Raw genomic sequence first — 21,638 nt, 5'->3', positions numbered from 1 at the left:
AAGACCGGTATTGTAGATGGGTGAAATCGGATCACAGCTATAACGCTGCGCGCCATAAATAGAAAACTTAGAAATTGCCAACCCTAAGCAGAGAATTAATATACAAAACTGTAATTTGATACACGAATCACATTAAAAAGAGGCAGGTGGTTTGAAAATCTTTAAAAAGTAGGTGTGCCTTCGCTCTTTAATCGGTTTAATGTATATATCTCTTAAACCATTCAATATCCCCTGAAGTTGCACCCTCCAATCCTCCCAATATAAGGTATTTGTTACTACTAAAAGTGCCATAAATCAATAACTATGTAAATGCGTCAGAAATAAAACTTTACATCCGGGATTTGTACTTTGTATAAATAGTGCGTTTATAGGATCCCATTTCGGTCCCAAAAATTGTCAAAATCCGATCATAACTGTTCAAGTTCAAGTAAAAAGATATTGAAGATGTGGATTTCTTGCCTGAAGCAGACTTTTTACCGAAAATATTGGTCAACGCGTGAGATATATTATTTAACTTCGAACAGAATCCTTTCCTGATAATAGTATGTATGTATGTCAAAAATGGGTTGAATCTAATCAATACGTTCCGTTTGGTTGACTTTATTCCGTATATATCGGCCAACATGTGAGTTAATTTAATGAAATTGGGAAAACGTGTTTTACTAATAACGATGCATTTTCCTACCTAAAGTCTGTCAGGATTTTCAAACAACCGGTAGACTTTACTCCTTATATATTGCTGATGGTATATAAGGTACCGAAATGAAACTCTGGGAGCATCTTTTGCTGTTAATGCCAAAAATAGTTAAAATCGGATACTACCAATATCTCCCATATACCCAATATAAGATTTTCAAATTTCCGGTTGGCTTTATACCGTATATATCGCTGAATATGTAAGATATGGTAAGAACTATAGTTTTATGAAAAAAATATTTGAATTTAGTATACGAATCACAGCAGTCCCATATGCTTCAATGATTATCTTTATTTTAACATTATGCCGAATATGTCGTTAAATTTGTGAGTAATATATTTATAAATTGCCTCAATATGTTCTCGAGTATACCTGTGCAATGTCAAAAGTTAATGCAATCACCTAAAATCGGAGTAAAATATAGCAATAAAACTTAAAACTCGAACTTAGCCCTTCCTTACTTGTATATTCTGATTTTGATGTGACAACAATCATACTGTTTGCGAATAAGAAAAAAATGTACCTTAGTTAACGGTATGTAGTATGTTATCACTTTCGCAGCGATTAACTTGTCGCGTGCTCACGATGTGACGTAGAAAACCGGCTGGAGGAACCCACTTGGAATTCCCACAAACTGCTGCTATCGTTCACAATACCTATGTATGTAGACGCTTATATATTGTACATACAACTCTATTTCGGATTGTATGCGCATGATTCATGAGATTTTGCTACAATTACTGGTATGTCAAGCTTCTCTGAAAGCGGAATTTACGCTAAGAAAAGAGTCACCAACAATTTGAATGCATATATGTATGTAAGTACATATGTAATTGTGCACGTTGAATATGAATATATGATAAATATTGTATAACTCAAGCCAGTGGACATAGTTTTATTTGTGTATGGATACTTCCGCTCTTTGTAAATTGTATGTAAAACGACATACATTGAGCCAAATGCTCCTTATAAGTTGATAATTAGGCAATTGTATGACCAATAGTTCGCGAACTTTGTGTTATTTAGAAGGAAAAGGCGGAAATTTTTTAGAATACCACAATTGAGTGTGTCGAATTTTTAAACGAAAACTATAAATTTAAACAAATCTCAAAATGTTCACATGAAATTAAAGATTAAAATGAAAAATCTGATCAGTTAACTATTATCCAATGTTCCACATGTACATACTAGTAATCAGTTAATTGATGTTGGTTTAATGCGTTATTTTCAAAAGTTAGAGTTGCTATTTTCGTGTTATTTACACCTGATTATTTTGGTGTAAGGTTTAATCATGAAAATAAGACTTAGTGTGAAAGTTTGATCTATCATATTTCGATAGTTTATACATTTAAAAATAACTTACTAAAATTTCAAATCAATATCTCTAATAGTTTGCGAGTTACAGCCCTTTAAAGGATAGCCGCTCAGTTCATTCATCACAACATTTTTCGAATTTGCTGCAGTGATAAATCGAAGACAAATGATCCGATCATCATGAAACTTTTTTTGTCTGTTCTGTGTTTAATTAAACATAAAATTACTGAACCGGTTTTATGAACTGATCAACATCGAATTGAATCGAACTTTGAAAGGCCAAAAACGACCAAAATTTGGGGTAAAATTCACTTTTTTAAAAAGGGCACCAAGTTGTAAATTTTTAATTTTTTTATCGTATTTCATTCTAGTTTAACGTGATTTTTTTATTTTTGGGTTCCGACCGGTATCGGTAATCTCCCACTCATTAATGTGTCATATTATCCCGAACATATTAAGTTTACCTTGAAGTTTGTAACAGCCAGAAGGAAATGTCGGGGACCTAATAAAATATGTATATAAATGATCAGTTGAGTTGATTTAGACTTGTCCGTCTGTCTGTACATACGCGGGCTAGTCGCTCAGTTTATGAGACATCGATCTGAAATTTTGTACATGTTCTTTTCTCCCCAAGAAGCTACTCATTTAGCGGAACCACTAAAACATATTGCTGCCATACAAACTGAAGGATCCAGTCCTTGTATGCAAAGTTTTTATTTGACGAGATATCTTCACGAAATTTGGCATGGATTATTGGCGAAAGTAAAGGTAATAATCTACCAAGTTATTGTATGGAATCTTGCCGATGTTAACGGCTTTTCTTGTTTTATTCCAGCAAGAAACACGATCAGTGGAGTTCGAGGATCTGAGTCTACTAATTAAAGTTTCGCAATAATTTCATTTTATTTAATAAAGAGGCTTTTGCTGTGGTGTTAAAATGTATTATATTTTCTTGTATTTTTTGTTTTGAATTGAACATCGCCTTGCCAAAATATTCGGTTGCTTCCATTAAAAGAGGCAGTCTAGTTGACCTTGTGTTTCGTACTTGTTTGTCAAGTAGCCTAAACTATTTAATTTGACTGCAGAGTATATAAAAATTTACACATATTCTTTTCTATGTTATGCTCAATACAAAACAGATCTCAATCTTTTGTTGCCTAAGCATAAGTAGAAAATTATCCCCGCCAGTTAGTAAAAGAACAAGGCAATGCGTCTAATTATCTCAATGTGCAAATAGCAAATTTATTTAAATCGTGAAGCGAGATATCACATAGTAAATTAAACCTGTTAACATATATGTACATTGCTGTTTGCAAGTGCTCTGCTAAGTTCTTTTAATCGCCACCTGACGACAACGGCTCACTGAAGGCTCATAACCTGCACAAGCCAACGTACATATCTCTCCCAATTAAATGGCAAGAGAAAAGTTCTTGAATTAACAAAGTATAATGTTGGTGGCTGCCACACAGCACTGCATGAATCCGCTCACCTAGCCACTCAGTTGCAATATGTCAGACTACACTCCAGAGCAACGTTTAAGCCAAAGCTCAACCGCGGCTCAGCTGCAGAGGCGAGTTAGTTGGCTGACTAACTCTCGGCGGCGATATTTATGATTTATAAAACTGCAAAACTACTAAGTCCCCACTTCAGTCATTTGTTTCTTGTGCGTTCGAGTTGAAGTGGTGTTCTCAAAAGAATAACGCGATTGCGAATTTAACCAGCGTCTGCAGTAAGCGTTTAGTACCACATATCACTTATATAAGAGAATAGAAATAACTGCACATTAACTCCCACAAGTGAATAATAAACCCTAAGCAATTAGAACGCTCTAACACACCTTTGAATAAGTATACTCGGACATATGTACTTACATAATTAAATGAAAGTGAAAATGCCACAAGACACAATGGAACGCCAGAACCAAGTCATGAACGATAATATTAAAGATAAATACGGACGTTCCATTAAGCCAGCTGCAACGTTCACAAATGCTGGATTCACCAACGATGAGCATGTTGCAGAGACGATTTTTCGGCGCAAAAGCGGTAATGCCAATGGTCTACAGTTGGCGGAGAGTGGAAATGCCAAGGAAGCAAGTGATTCGAGTCCACCCCCTATGGACTTCGATGATATTCTGCCGTTGATTGGAGAATTTGGGAAATATCAAAAAATTCTATTCCTTCTGATGATACCGTTTGCCACATTTGTAGCCTTCGTTTATTTTTCGCAAATTTTCATGACACTCGTACCTGAACAACATTGGTGTCATGTGCCCGAACTAGAAGAGCTCACTGTGGAGGAGAGGTGAGTTACAATGCAATATCTTTCTCAAATGAATTCCTTATTAAATTAGCAGCGGCAAATTTACACGACTTCTTCGATTATTATTATGTAATTCCTTGATCGCCTCCACCTAAAATAATCTCATTCTTGTACAAATACCATATTGATCGGAAATAGTTTTGAAAACCACATTAATAGTACAATAAAATTCAGATGAAGAATGGCAGGAGACCGTATAATAGTAACCGGGTTACTTGTTGTAGATCGAACAAAGAACCAAGAAAGAATAAGTTTTGAAGTGATCAGCTGTTTTATTCAGAGAACAATAATCGAAAAACTTTAATAATGGCATAAATCTTCAAGTTAACATACTAAGAATTTTGGACAATAATGCCATTATGTACAATATATACAATACATAGATTGAAACCACATTACTCATGTTCAACTTGATGTAGCTATCAATAGTTTAATAAATAATAATACATATGTGAGTTAAAACCAGGCGGAAATTGATTATGCGCACATATTATTGTAGTATGTAGTACTAAAAACAACTAGAACAAGTAAGGAAGGGCTAAGTTCGGATGTAACCGAACATTTTATACTCTCGCAAAGTCAAATGGTATACTCGTTTGAGATTTCTTTGTGGATTGACGGTCAACTATAGGCACTGGGGTCCACATATTTAGTACTTAGGGGTTTGAACAGTTTTGGTTCGATTTAGACAATTTTTGGGAAGTAAGCGTGGTTGTAGTCCGATTTCGCCCATTTTCGCACTATGACATAGAAACATGAAAAAAACGTTATGCACCGAATTTGGTTGAAATCGGTTGAGCAGATCTCAAGATATGGGTTTTCACCTAAAAGTGGGCTGTGCCACGCCCACTGACTAATTTTGAACGCGGTTCCTATAAAGCCAATTTATACCATCTCAGAGATAAAATTTAATGTCTCTGGCGTGTTTAGTGCTTGATTTATCGCGCTTTTAGTAGTTTTTAACAGTACCGTTATATGGGGAGTGGGCGGAGTTGCCACCCGATTTCAACTATTTTCACACCGTCAATAGAAGTGCTAAAAACATTTACTTCTGCACATTAAACCTATTAGAGGCGGGACCACGCCCACTTTTTAAAAAAAGTTTTAACTGTAGATGCCCCTCCCTAATGTGATCCTGTGTACCAAATAACAGTCTTGTATCTTATTGCGGAGCTTAGTTATGGCAAGTTATTTGTTTTTGATTAATGGCGTTTTGTGGGCGTGACAGTGGTCCGATTACGCCCATCTGCAATACCAACCGTCTCACGGTACCAAGAAACATGTCTACCAAGTTTCATAAAGATATCTCAATTTTTACTCAAGTTAGAGCTTGCACGGACGGACGGACGGACAGACAGTCACCCGGATTTCAACTCGTCTCTTCATCCTGATCATTTATATATATATAACCCTATATCTAACTCGATTAGTTTTAGGTGATACAAACAACTGTTAGGTGAACAAAACTATTATAGCAACAGGTTGCGAGAGTATAAAAACAGTTGGCCGTGCTCACATTCCTTACTGTACATATACTAATGAAAGTAGCTTAAAACTGATAGTTAGTGCTACAATTATGTTATTGTTTCTTAGACTGAAAAAAATGCAATCTTATTTAATTGGTTTACTATTGGTTCTTCAGTCCCACACGGATAATTGCAATGATCTGAAGTGAGAGACACTTTTTTCTATAAAGAGGATAGTTTAGTTCTTTAGTGTAGCGAAGACATGCGCAAACGGAGCAGCAAACTTTTCTTAAAATGTCCAGATTTTGCTCTGATTCATTCTATTTACGAAAGGTATCAAAGACTCGTTTTCTCCAGATGCAATTAACGTGACAAGACGTATCTAGGACAAATGAGTAATGTATATCTAAAGTATATTTATTCGTTTTAATAGATGTTATGTGTAAAAGTTATAAGTAAGAATGTAAATAGAGAAAATAGTTAACATTATTCAAAGAAAACAAAGCGAGCGCTAATTGAAAACATTCCTCCTTAAAAATATAAACAATCGTAATCGTTTGTGTAAATAAATTGTGAACACTTTGAAATTTTCCATTGCTAACCAACACAGAATAATCTTAGTTCATAAGGCTAAACAAAACGTAATTTGAAACAGATTAGTCTAATCTAGCCCTTAGGAGCACTATTACCTTTATTTATTATTTGTTACTTTAACTTTTTCTTGTCATCGGGCGGTTTTCGAACTCTAACCGCTCCCATAAGTTACTTATTTTAGCTTACGCCTGTCACTCCAGATATTTAATGTGATTAGTTCTAATCCAATCTTTAATGGCCCGGATCCATACTTTGGAGATATTATCCTGCTGAATTGTCTAAGCTAGTGGCAAGCCTTCAATTAGATATTCTCTCAAGATTTCTTTAAACATAACAACAGCCTCTTGTTATGGATTCGGACAATCGGACTGATACCTGACGATGTAAAATATGCGCACATCATAACTGATGAGCAACACATTTTACGGTGTGTTGTGATTATTGTTTAACTGCATAACTGGTTCCTAATAATTCTAAAGGTCGATAAAGGATTAGTTAGGGTCAACCTGACTGAACGGCAAAGACAACATTTCCTTTGGAAAATCCCAATACCTGTATATAGAGCACTTACGATTTGACTATCGGTTGCACTTGATATTTTATCTTAAAAGGAGATAAATGAAAAAAATTTAATGTCTCACCCTGAGAGCTGATAGTAATTTGACTACTTCATAACTTAATTAAGTGGTGCTAAGTAGAAATAGAAGGGGGAGTATCATAGTTACTTGAAAGTAGGTGTTTTATAAAAATTTGTTATTACAAAAATATATCGAACAAATGTATATAGAAGTCTGACAACTATTGTGGGTCTAAAAGACATATTTTTCTCACAATTAAAAAATAATAATTATTACAGTAATCAAGATATTAATACAGATAAATAAAATTTGAGTGGCTTTTTTACTATTAAAATATCCGCTTTTCACTTAATGCATATCGATGCCAAATAATATTTATACTCTTACAACATGTTGCCACAGAGTATAATAGTTTTGTTCACCTAACGGTTGCTCGTATCACCTTAAAATAATCGAGTTAGACATATGGTTATATATAATATATATAAATGAGCAGGATGATGAGACGAGTTGAAATCCGAGTGACTGTCTGTCTGTTCGTCCGTGCAAGTTCGTAGATCTGACTAATTAGACTACTGCCATTCCCACAAAACGCCATCAATCGAAAACTTACAAAGTGTCATAACTAATCAGAAAATTAAATTAAAAACTGTGAGTTGGTACAACGAATCGCACTAATAAGGAAAACCTGTGATTTTAAAATTTTTTAAAAGTGGGCATAGCCTCGCCCTCTAATAAGTTTTATGTATATATCTCCTAAACTATTAATGCTGTATTACCCAAATTTACATAGAACATATTGTTTTGAAACCTCTTGCGACAACAGGGGAAATCAGATGGTAACCACGCCCACTCCCTATATTACAGTTTTGATTAAAACTACTAAAAATGCGATAACTCATTAAATAAACAAGTCAGAGACTTTAAATTTTGCTCATAAGATGGTACAATTAAGTCTTATCGGAACCAATACAAAAATTGGACAATGGACATGGCAACCAAATGGTAGGTGACATGCCTACCTACAGTGCAAAAACGAGTGAATTCAGCGTGGTCTACTTTCAATATAACACATATATAAATTCTATCTGATTCTTTCACATTGTTGTATACAAATCAAGCACTAATTAATATATCGGGATAAAAATTTGCTCGAAAATTTCCTTTAAGATATGCCATAACTATTCGAGCTCCCAAATACCGGGAATGTGGACTCCAGAGCGTATGTCTGTCTTTTTGCCCAAAATATCGGTCAAACTGTGAAATTCCCGCAAAATGTTTCCTTGTGTAAAAAATGGGTTGAATCGGATCAATACTTCCCTTAGCCCCGATATACCTAATATAAAACTTTTCGAACCTCCAGTTGACTTTATACCACATATATCGGTCAATATCTGAGTTATCCTATTTAAATCTCTCCTACCTCTGTGCCAAAAATCAGGATTTTAAGTCGGCCGGACGATTTTACCCCATATATATGTATGTTTATATTTAAATAATTATAAAATTGCTTGAAATTGAGTATTCAAGTATACCTGAGCAATGTCAAAACTTATTGTAATCAGCCATTCCATCTATATGCCCCCAATGATTTTAGTATAATTTTCTCTGACGGGAAGTAAAATTTAAAGCTAAGTGAGCCTACGACCTTCAAATAAGTAAATTTGATCCCAAATTTGATTGTAATCCATTTACGGTTTCTTCGAACAATGAAGTTGAACCTTTTCGCTACATTTCTTAATACAAAGTTTTGCCAACACCTGAAGGTATTCTCCCGGCTTTGATTATTGCAATTTACAACAATATAAAATATTCGGTTTCACTCCAACTTAGCCCTTCTTTAATTTTTTTTACAATTTTTGTCTATCTGTCTGTTTGTTCCGGATAATCTCTGAAACGGCTGAACCGATTTTGATGGGATTTTCACTAGCAGTTAGCTGATGTAATAGGCAGTATTTTTATTTTTTCACGAATTCCTATAATACCGTTACATTTTCCATTTTAATCAAAAAGATTGCAATTCTCAAGCATGTTTACGTGCGAGGAATGGCAATAGTGTTGTTGGTTTAGCCCAAGAAAATCGCCCAAGTGTTGTACTTATATATAAAAAAAATAAATCAATCAATAAATCTTTTACGGTAATCTAAAAGTAAATAACAATAAAACTCTGCGAATAAGATATTTAAGTAAATACATACTCGTATATAGAAAGATTATTATATTTAATTACCATGTCATTAGATGTAATCATACGCATACATAAGGTATATGTAATTATGTTATGTTTGCTCACATATTCTTCTACACATAATCCACGGCTCAATAATCACAGAGCAGAAAATAATTAAAAAGTAAGGAAGAGCTAAATTCGAGCAGAAACGAATATTTTGAATTCGGCATTTTGCAGAAGAATAAATTTAATAATATATAGTGTTTGTATTGATAGTGATTAGTATTATTAGAATGAATTATAAAATCATCTTCATAAGTTTTCAGATACAGCAAGTAAAACACTGTTTAATTCTACGTTTGAGTAAATAAATTATCAAGTAGTAACTCATTTCATATATGAACATAACTTTACAGATAAAGTGAGTTGGTATAACTCTTGGCGCAAATCGTAAATTATATATTATATTATGAAAAAATATTTCTAGTTGAGATCACCTCGGTCTATTGACAAAGCAACTACACTCTCACATACCTACGTAGGCTTTATGAAATTTGTATGAACAGATTAGATGTTAAATATATATTTTTTAATTTTTATAATATATGTACATAAAATTTTGTTGGAGCGAGTTTCTTCTTATATAGACTTGCCTAATCTTTTAGAACGTGTAAAAGTTAGAATATTTCCGGGATTTTTTCTTTTAATCATTTAATTTACGGCATTTGATGAGACATGGTTTTATTTTTAACTCATAGATGGGTTATTTCTTTCAATTGAAGCATTATTTCCATTTAGTTTTTTATGCATACATATATCAAGTAAGTGAGATTAGTAAGAAAAGTGTCAAATAAGACTTAATTAGATTTAACATAAAATCGTTGATGAACGAAAATGAAAATGAATCATTCAATCGTCATATACGCCGAATACGGTACAAATTTACCATAATCTTATCGTCATTAAACCCACTGCCTGAAAAAAAACTGAAATGTATGTTGTTGCGTTTTTTTTTTAATTTAAATAAGACTTCATCATCAAATATCGAAAGTTTACAAAAAAATTTTTTCAAGAGAGAAGTACTTGTAGATGTCAAACTTCATCATGTATGATATGTCGCAATATATGCAACGCCGATTCATCCAATTATTATTTCAATGATTTACATTAATTATGGCTTTGTGGTGGCATTTAGAATTAAGCCAGTGTAGATACAATAGAATGCTTAAAAGTCAAGCCACCGTTTCCATTACGACATACAAAATACAGCAGAAGTGAAAATTGGTTTAGTCAATGCCATTCGGTAGTGTCGGCACCGGTGTTAACTAACATATACACTTACATATATCGCGGTCTGTCGGGTGTATAAAAAGAATAAACAGTACAATAAAGTTGACTTAAGTAAATTCACTGAAAGTAACATAACAGGAGAATTGGACTAATTCTAGATGACAGTTCAAATATTTTTAATTGTGCCACTTGCCGTTTTTATACCTTAATGCAAAAAATTAAAGTTCTAAAATATTATTTCGTGGACGCGGTTCACTGCATAAGTAGATATGTACATATGTCATCGTGTGTGTAAATTAACACTATATACATTCGTATAACTTAATCTGCTCTAGAATTAGTATACCCGACTGCAATTTCATTTAATCTCTGCTGCATTATAGTTTTGTCCTTTGTGGAATTCTGCAACCGCCCTCATACCTCATAGAATCTATAATGAGGCTATTATATTGCAAAACAAGTAAGGAAGGGTTAAGTTCGAGTACAACCGAACATTTCATACTCTTGCAACTTGCAAAGATCAAAGCCGAGGAAATACCTTCCAGTGTTAAGAAAACTTTATATTAAAAAATGTTACGAAACAATTCAGCATTCAATATTTGACAAAATCGTAAATGGATTACAATCAAGTTTTGTATTTTACTAAGATATAATAAAGGTCCTATACTTGTATTTACTAAGTTTTATTACTATATTTTACTTCCCGTCAGCTAAAATTGTATTAAAATCATCTTCAAATGAGATGAATCTTATATAAACTCAACTGAAGAAGCTAAATTTATTATAATCAGTTGATGTGAAAACGTCAACCAGAGGATCGGAATTCTTTATTTTAAGGATATAAGGTTAGGATCAAAGTCTAGCCTAATTTCATTCACATTTCCACACAATTTTTAAGAAAACTTGTTTATTTCATTTCATTAAAGTATCACACATTTTGTCAGGTGGAAAGTCGGAAATTATTATACAGGCTATATTGGGAGAGAAGGGGGGCCCATCATTTTGAGTTAATTTTGACATTTCTGAGATATACTTGCGATCATATTTTCAAGTAATTTTAAAAATAAATACATATTTGTATAACTCATACAATGAACGATATGTTCGTCACAAGGTTTGTTAGAATAACGAAAATCAATATATGTAGTATTTGGGAGTTAGGGTTATGCGTAGACTAAATTCATATATTTCTGGCATTAAACTATAGTATATCCAATTATATCCGTTAGTTTATTTTGCTATGATATCTTACATATTGACTAATATATATGGTATAAAGCCAACCGGAACGCCCACTTTTAAAAAATTGTTCAACCATAGAGGCCCTTCAGCATTGCAATTTCCTGTACCAAATTACAGCTTTATATCTTAATTTAGTGCTTAGTTATAGCATATTAAATGGTTTCCATTAATAACGTTTTGAGGGCGTGTCAGTGGTCATGCCAAGGAACATGTGTCATCAATATATCTTATTTTTACTCAAGTTACAGCTAGCTCGGACGGACGAATAGACAGACAGTCTCCCGGATTTCAAATCGTCTTGTCATCCTGATCAATTGAATATATGTATAACTCTATATCTATATCTAACCCGATTAGTTTTAGATCATACATACAATCGTTAGGGGAACAAAACTATTATACTCTGTAGCAACATGTTGCAAGAGTATAAATATTTTGAACAAGTTTCGTAGCGACATTTCAGAAAGTAAAAATTCGTATACCTTCGCATTGAGGATGTAATAAGTTTTCTTAATCTATCAATTGTTTGTACGTTGCAAACATTTTATCATATAAATGCCGATATTTAAGTAATTATAAAAGGATTTTGGCGGTAGGCTTGTCGGTACATCAGAACATTTGATACAAAAATAGATATATTTATGAATTTCGGTACACTTTCTTAGAACACTACGAATACCAATACGAAGATTTAACTCATACTAGATAAATTTTTACCGTATAACTTGGTGAAGTTGACACTTTTCGTTTGACCTATTTAGTTGAGATACTGATTCGCATCCGAAGCCGGTTAGCTTAACAGTAAATACATCGGATTATAAAATATATATCGATTTCCGATACTACTTGTGGGTTATTCAGCTTTCGTGTCATACACATATTCGTTGAAATTTAGAATATTTATATATATAAAATTTCATTAATTTAAGTTTTATTCATCAAAATATATATATAGTATAGTATTGCAAGTATAATTCCGATAAAGAATATTGACAAACAATTTGCCAAAACAGTTACAATTGCTCTAAAGCACAGGATATGTAGGTATGTGTGTGGGGAATATATACTTACATATATATTTTGGCTAAATTCCAAGCTCATTTGAATTGAAGTTCATTTATGCACATTATATTTATATTCCTAGCACTCGATGCTAATACGAGTATGTTCTTTAATTCACTTTAGATATGTACGATTTGTATACCTGTATAAACACAGTTAATTATTGTTGTTAAAATTTATTTTTAATTTTTTTACAAATGCAATTTATATATCTACATACATATATATGAATTTACCTTTAGTAATAGTATTAAACACGTCAAAGCTATAAGAACTGTGAGCGGGCAACTAACTGGCAAGTGTTCAAGTCTAGCATACAGCTGCCTTCAAGTGTATAAACAGTTTGTCCTAATGTTTGATATTTTTCAGTTAGCAGTTCACTTCTACATCTATTTTAATTTAAAATTAAGAGTTATTTTAATTCGCTTGAAATTTTATGCTGCATTCCATTGTCGACATCTGGATTGTTTCACAATTTTAACAGAGGTTGATTTCTAAAACACTTTTCATTGAATTTTGGCTTTTCCGTAGCCGTGTGGAATTCACATTCTCCAACCGCTTAAGAGATTGAGATCGCCTAAATTTGCCATTTAAGGCTTCTCGATCAAGCTAAAAAATTTAGAATAGTGAGTATTTCGTTGGGGATTTTGTTAGTTGTGCGGTTTGACTTACCCATCTATTATGGCTACTAGCGCGTGTATAAGTGCCGCTAGGCAACCGAGATAATACAATTTAATCTATGTGGGGCAAATTTCATTAATTTAAGTTTTATTCATCAAAATTCATACACATATAAGTATAGAGCTCGTTTTAGAGGTAGATAACCTCCCGAAACCATTGTTTCACGATCTGAAACATCCAACTCTTTTCCCACTGGTTCTACACTCTATCTATTAAATAGCAAACAATTCCTTCAATGAAAATACTGTTATTATAAAAATACAAGTAAGAGTAAAGCTCGAACTAATAACAAGCGCTTGCCAAATTATAAATATAATATTCCAGTATTGCAAAATTAATGACTATCTCTATATGCACCTGTACAAATGTGGATGCTCATAATAGTCCGTTATCAAGGTTGGTGACATTTTCAGCTGACGCAATGCCGTTAGAAAGTATTAAGATTTTCCGTTGCTTTATTAATGAGCATGTTTAAGATAGTAATAAATAATTATGTGTTAATAAAATACGTTACTGCGAATAGATTTAGAAGCACATAACAGAATCGTTTATATTATTCGGCTGGTCGCACGTAAGCATATTTTTTTGGTAGAAGCAGCAAGGTTCTTTATTGTATAATATCAAGGCAATTAGCTTTTAATCGAAATATACCGTATTTCATTTCGACCAAATAAGCCATAATTTGCCAGCAATCTAAAACGACACAAGTATCAACAACAAAAAGTACAAATTTAACTGAAGCACTTGCAGCAAGCTACAACTACAACAAATTTATTGAAGGTCTATCCGCTTGTCAAGTTAATGGTTAACTTTAAACACATTACAAAAACTTATCTACATTAAATCTCGCGTAAATTAACGTGATCGTAAAGCTCTACGGCATTTTTATAAATAAGCTTAGCTTGTTGCTTGTATTGTATTTTGTTTGTAATAGCACAACCTTATTATAAACATTTGTGCGCACACTTGCATCGCATCAATCAAGATCATGAAAACATAAATGCAAGTTGTAATTTGAAAAAATTAAAAATACAGTTTCAGGCAAAAGTTTTAAGGAATATATTCCGGTTTCTCCTATAAATTTCTAGTCTACCGTATCACCAGTTTCATATAATAATTTCCTTATCTAACAAACCGCTGAACATGATTAGAGTTGGTCTAGACCTTGATCTTTATCTCATATACCTAATATCATCCATTGCGATCTTGTGGTTGACGTTTTCACATCCGCTCAGTATATTAAATTTAGCCCGTTCGGTTAAATTTAACCGATCAGATCATCTTATTTGAAGTCAGATGTATCTTATTTGAAGATGATTTTAATCTAATTTTATTAAATCGCAGAGCACCGACGAGACATCGAATTCACCAGATTATTACTTTTTCCCTAAATTCTTTCTTATTTTTATACCCTGAACAGGCTATATTAAGTTTTCCGCGAAGCTTTTAACACCCAAAAGAAAACATCGGAGACCCTATAAAATATATGTATGTATAAATTATCAGCATGATAAGCTGAGTCGATTTAGCTGTCTGTCTGTATACAAGTATATACGATCTATTCCCTCACTTTTTAAGATTTCGATTTGAAATTTCGCGCCTGTCCTTTTTTCATTAAGAAGCTGCTCTTTTGTCGGAACGGTCCGATATCGGACCACTATAGCATATAGATCCCATATAAACTGAATAATCGAAATCCAGGGCTTGCTTAAAATAATTGAGGCATGCTTGGAGTCATTACCCTGCATGAACTTCCACTTCCACCTCGACATATGATAGCATCACCATCTCCAGTATAGTCACGTAATCTATAGCACACATTCTCCTCTTCTCCAAAATATCAAACCGACTGCTGAAACGGAAAAAGATCCTTATTAGATGATATTGCCTCCCCCATATTTGATAGTTTAATTTCATCAGATCAAAGTAGCAAATTATTCCTATTTTGACGTTTTATGTAAGATAGTCCTTTTAAAATATATCTTTTGCTTAAGAGTGGAACTTTTCTATTCTTATCTGAGCGTGTCTTCTAATCTTTTTCAATTTGTCTATTCGTGGTTGGCTGAGCTGACTGAACACTGGGGAATGCTAGATACTCTTGAGGTCCTTCGACGACAAGGTTTTTTTTAATTTTATTTTTCCTTCGTTTTTAGTTTTGTTTTTATAATATTGATCTGCTATTATTTAGTTAACATTAAAAAAAATACCCAAAATAATCGCGGAATCATGGCTTGATCCAACTATTTTAATTAAATACCTGGTCACTCATAAGATCTCAAAATGCGGTAAATATAAAAAACGAAATCGACTAAATACAAAGAGCAACATAAAGCACCGTTATCAGTGTTCTATGTGATATCGGTTATCTATTTATATATAACTTCCGTTCATAATTAACAATCCCAACACTGTACATTCACATATACGAGAAAATGGATATAGTAGCGATTTCTATAGCGTATGTTAAGAGACTGTTTTGAAAGACCCTTGAGATATTTTATATTATATCAAGCATTTGCGTTCTACATTTTTCTATCACGTATACTTGATTTTACTCGAGCTGAACAGTTTCATATTAGTCCGTATAAATACTTTTAAGTAGGATCACATTGTCGCGCTAACTCTCCTCTCTGCTATTATTTAGCCAACATCTGCTCATCGATAGCCATAATTAGAGCACTTACAACACCGATATATAGTAAATACATAATTTGCACATTTAATTCAAATCTATTACTCTAAGGAACCCGTTTTTCTTTGATACATACATACGAGTATGTATATATGTTTCCTCTTTAGTATTGTTGTATTGTTAATATAATGGTTTGCCCATTCGTCTAAGAAAAAACATATGGCCCAAACTCTTATGGCTTGGCAACCGCAGTTGGCGTGAACAGATTGGAATGCATGTTTTAGCCACCTTTGCGCTACAGCACCTGCTTGGAGATTGTACTTAGGTGTTGATAAATTCACATAGTCTAGCAAATTTGTTTTGTAAATCACGACAAAACCGTTTCCTCTCGTTTAATCAAGGTCGAGTGTTCATTCTCAGCCCATTGTTCAGACATAAATACGCATAGACCGGTCAAACCTAAAAGCGTTACTGCCGTTCACTATAATTTTTAGTGGTACTTGCGATATGTACGATTGTGTGTTCTTATTAAACATGGTGGTCTACACGCATATTTATATTTGCGCTATCTCGTGATCACCAGCAAATTAGATTTTTTTGCGTTTAATTTTATACCCATTAATTGTTTTGTTAATTAAATCTCCATTTTTTACCCATTCTTTCATTATTTATTTTTTGCATAGATTGGCGCTCTCAATACCGAGAATGAGCGGAATTCGGGAATACGACAATTGCAAGATGTATGATGTGAATTATACGGAAGTTTTGGCCAAGGGCATGCGCAAAGCTGATCCGAATTGGCCGGTAGTAGCTTGCCGACAAGGCTGGTCGTACAACTTTACCGATTATCCATACCCCACAGTGGCAACCGAACAGAATTGGGTTTGCGAGCATGACGCGCTGCCTACTTATGCTCAATCGATATTCTTTCTAGGTGCTATTGTGGGCGGCTTACTGTTCGGGTGGATCGCCGACAAATTCGGTCGTATACCCGCTTTAGTCGGCTGCAATTTGATTGGTTTTGCGGCTGGTGTCGGTACTTCGTTTACAAGAAATTTCTGGCAATTCGCCTTGATGCGCTTCTTCGTTGGATTCGCATTTGATAATTGTTTTACAATGATGTATATTCTCGGTAAGTATTAAATTTTAATTCAGCCATAAGTATAAAGTGTGATACACGCAAAGTACAAGTACTTATACGGGTTTGCTCTTTTACATACCGATTGTAATTAATATATTCTTGTATACATTAAACAAGTGCACAAGGTCTATATTTTGACGCAGGGAACTTTTCTATGTGTATGAGACAAATCAACCTATGCTAAAGCGCATGTAGCATATGGAAACTTGGTATCAAACTACATTGCGTTATTCTCTCTCGCTGTGTATTATACTAAGTGGATCACATTATGTTGACCAGTGGACACATAGACCTTGAATCCAGTAGCCCATAAGATATTATATTATATTAAACAAGTCACTAATAATAACTTAATTTCTTCGCGAGTTATAGCGGACGATGAAGCATCTAGATATTAGTTATTTTCGCCGTTCTGTTCATTTTATATATGTACCTATGTAAACAATTATATATATCTCGATTTAATAATAAATGATATGACGTCATAGTCGTATTACTCTATACTGCTCATAATGATGTCAATGTCAAACCCGAAAGCGAATGTATTCTGTGAAAACCCTTCTACTAAAATGTTTTAGCCATTCGAAGTCGTCTTGTATATGTCTTCATTTCTTACACAATATCACATAATGTACAATGATTTACTATTCCGTAACCATAATAGCGCCGTGCGGAAACCAAAACATACATTACAGGCTGAGCCACCAGTCTTTGTACTAAAATATCGGCCAATCTATGAGGTATCTTAACAAAAATCAGGTAGCATCTTTTGCTGGAAATAATATTTCATGATGCAAAAAAAGGATAACATCGGTTCCATACTTCTCCTAGCCTCTGTAATAGAAAGATTTTCAAACTTCCGCTTGGCTTTATACTGTATTGGTATACCGTTCAATATGTGAGATATCTTAAAATAAATAAAATGGTGGAAATAATAACCCTAGCCTTCGAATACGAAGCAAAATGTAGTAATAAAACTAAGTGAGTTTACTACATACAATATACATATGTATGTAAGTGAGTGAGATACTTTGATTGCAATCGTTTCTGTTTCTTCTAATAATGCATGAAAAAATCCTTGCTCTTTAAACACAATAAATTTGTTCAAATAATATTTACTTTCCCACTTTTTTGTTGTGAAATATTTTTTAAGAATTTGAATGGGCTATTGAGGTTTTCTTATAAATTGATAGTTAGTAAATAATTTTCTAGATTTTTTAAAACAACTTATGCACATTAAGGCACTTTAAAACTGGTAATACTAAATAATGATTACGCTTATTCATTTAAAATAAAACTTGGTATTCAAATACATAATAAATAACAATAATATATATATTTTTTTTGTACGCTCAATATTTCTGTGTAGTTCTCGAGTATGTCGGCCCTAGGTATCGGACGTTCGTCGCGAACATGTCGATCGCATTGTTTTTTACGGCCGCAGCATGCATTTTACCTTGGATAGCATATTTCATTGCAAACTGGAAGCTGTTTGCAATCGTTACATCTGCTCCCTTGATTTTAGTCGTTCTAACACCTTTCGTAATTCCAGAATCGGCAAGGTAAATTATACATACTTTCATATGTTATAATGTTCCGACTTTTTGATAACTGACGATTTAATTACAGATGGCTTGTATCACAGGGGAAAGTGGATAAAGCTGTATCTATATTAAAAAGACTTGAAAAAGTTAATGGAAAGCACGTGCCCACAGAAACATATCACAACTTCAGCGCCAGTTGTTTAAAGTTGAAGCAGGAGGAAAACAAAAATAGCAGTTATTCAATTCTTGATCTATTTAAAACGCCCAGATTGCGACGAACCACACTTTTACTTATTGTCATTTGGATGGCAATTTCACTGGTGTTTGATGGCCATGTACGGAATGTGAGCTCCCTAGGAGTAAATGTGTTTTTCACGTTCACTGTTGCTTGCTTCACCGAGTTTCCAGCAGATTCCATACTAACAATCATACTAGACAAATGGGGACGGCGATGGTTGGCGTGCGGTTCAATGGTTGCCAGTGGTATTTTCAGTTTGTTCGCTACAGTTGTGCCAACAGGCATTTACTTCGCTTCATTCGCCATTATGGGACGCTTTTTTGTTAACATTTCATATAATATTGGCCTGCAATATGCAGCTGAGATCCTACCCACGGTTGTACGCGCTCAAGGAGTTGCTTTTATTCACATTATGGGTTATGTGGCGAGCATAATCGCACCCTTTGTTGTGTACTTGGAGAAAATCTCACCAGTTCTTCCGCTTGTAATTTTGGGTGTTCTAGGTATTATTGGGGGTCTGCTGGCTTTATTGCTGCCAGAAACCTTGAATCATGATCTACCTCAAACACTAACAGATGGTGAAGAGTTTGGACGAGGACAGAGTATTTGGGACTTTCCATGCTTAACGAAAAAGCTGGATGAACCTAGAAGCTTAGAAGAGCGCCAACAAAATTTTGTACGTTCTACACAAACGGGCGCTTCGCTTCGTTCTTCAACGCGTGGTGAACTACGATCGAGTATATTAAGGAGGTCCGTGAATTCACGATACTCATCAAAACTTTAAATTCGCTCTATTAATAATTTAAGTTATAGTATAAGAAATAATTTTCCATAAGTATAACTGAAGCAATGCTTCCTAACTATTGATCAAGAAGTTAATTGAGTCCATAAACTTGTGATATTAGTAATAATTATATGCCTAAGAATGTAAACATTGGAACAAAGATATAAAAAAATCAATAAAATATTTTAAGGTATAAGGCAAATGGCTGAGGTGATCAAATCTATCATACTTTCCGGAAGTTTTGTTAAATTACAAATTTAATATAACACATTTCAACTGTATATTTTCATTCAAACTTTTATAATGCTTGAAAATGATTATTCTTTATTAAACTATGTATATCTACTTAAATATATGTACAAAAATATTTATCGCCTCTTCCTGCCCACAGCTGCTTTTTTCCCAGGTGCACGCTGGCCACGTCCACCTTTTGGTTTCCTGCCGCCTTTGCCACCTTTTCCTTTCTTTCCTTTTTTACCTTTCTCAGTAGGGTTGGTCTCTCTCCTGTAACACAATTTAAAATTAAAAAACAAAAAAAACCAATTTATTGTACATAAAAAAAAGCACACTTACTGAAGTTTGTCTTCATTTTTTTGAATGGATATCGCTTTCTCAATATCATATTTTGGTTTCTTGTTTAATACACTCTTTATTAAATCAAGATTAACCTCTTTCTCGGGCTGGGTGCTGATATGTGACGCTTTGCGCTTCGCACCTGGTATCAGTTCTTTTACACCAATACCACGAGCCTGCTTTTCCTTCGGTAATTTATTTTGGAATTTCCCCACAGAAGCTGTAGAGGACTTAGCAACAGTAACTGCAGTGAGCAACTGTCTAGATGAAGCGACTTCTGGTCCAAAATATCCACCTCGTGGTACTTCCACTTTTTTCGCCCTAACAATATTTTTCATGCGTTGTATTTCATTCTTTGCAACTTTTTCACTACGCAAATCAATTTTCTTCTGAAACATATCTTCATTTGGATCAACATTTTTTGGTACTTCCAGTACCCATTCCTTTTCTTTTTCAGCATCCGCTCGTTTGAAACCATATGTGGGTACCCATTTCTGTGCGTTGTCAATATAATAATGATAAACACTTATATTCTAACCCAAGGAAACTTATAATCTTGCAACTTACATCGAGTGTTGTATCGTATACTTTCTTATCCTTCTTTTTCTTCTTAATACCCTTTTCTTTTGCGAATTTCTCCCATTTAGTAAGAGGTTTTGGACCAGGTACTTTCCGTAGTCGAGGCAAAACAGTAGTTGGTTCCGGCAACTTCGCCACAATACATTCGTCTATACGCTCTGTAGGTAGCTCCCAAATCGAATTAATCAGCAACTGAGTATTATCACGGGAAAGATCAAGCAAATATTTTTCCCGATTATTTCTAAAAAAAAATGTTAAATTTAGAAACTACTTTTAGATTTATTAGAAATTCCATACTTAAGTTGACTGTCTTCCAAATCGTTTGGGTCAGTGCACAGTAAAGAGCCGACATCTAAACGTACTTCCAAATGTTTATCTACGGTGATTGGTTTGTATCTCTCCAAATCACGCTGTTGTTTTTCTAACACCTCCTTTACAATATCCATATTTAATATATTTTATAGATCATTTATTTAAAATTAAACAATTTTTTGAATTTGAAAACACAAATCTATTTCTCTTTTCACAAAAAACCAAAATTATGATTGCACGTGTATGACCACGGTTGCATTGCGCATATAAACAATAAATAGTGTTGGAAAGCGTTGATTGCTATTTTATTTTCTATTACCATAAAAAAAATAAATTACCTCACAGCTGATTGGTATTATTCTATTATGATAATCGTATTGTAATATCGTCTTTTACTTTATATATTATAATCATCATAT

The 21,638-nt window shown here is 33.7% G+C and overlaps 2 protein-coding genes across 2 annotated transcripts; one reads left to right on the top strand and one right to left on the bottom strand.

The window, feature by feature from the left end:
• Window positions 1-3,644: 3,644 nt before the first annotated feature.
• On the top strand, window positions 3,645-20,252 carry LOC106619210 (organic cation transporter protein). Its single transcript, XM_014237220.3, has 4 exons — window positions 3,645-4,315; window positions 16,732-17,180; window positions 18,559-18,751; window positions 18,819-20,252. Exons 1-4 carry the CDS (start codon window positions 3,891-3,893, stop codon window positions 19,753-19,755), a joined length of 2,004 nt encoding a protein of 667 aa, XP_014092695.2. The 5' UTR covers window positions 3,645-3,890; the 3' UTR covers window positions 19,756-20,252.
• On the bottom strand, window positions 20,026-21,451 carry LOC106619214 (ribosome biogenesis regulatory protein homolog). The gene is made up of 4 exons (XM_014237224.3): window positions 21,205-21,451; window positions 20,896-21,148; window positions 20,329-20,822; window positions 20,026-20,259 (listed from the first exon to the last, which is right to left on the bottom strand). Exons 1-4 carry the CDS (start codon window positions 21,351-21,353, stop codon window positions 20,124-20,126), a joined length of 1,032 nt encoding a protein of 343 aa, XP_014092699.2. The 5' UTR covers window positions 21,354-21,451; the 3' UTR covers window positions 20,026-20,123.
• Window positions 21,452-21,638: the final 187 nt, after the last annotated feature.

Source organism: Bactrocera oleae, chromosome 6, assembly GCF_042242935.1.
Source record: "Bactrocera oleae isolate idBacOlea1 chromosome 6, idBacOlea1, whole genome shotgun sequence".
NCBI lineage: Eukaryota > Metazoa > Arthropoda > Insecta > Diptera > Tephritidae > Bactrocera > Bactrocera oleae.
This window is presented reverse-complemented; position numbering and strand designations above follow the sequence as displayed.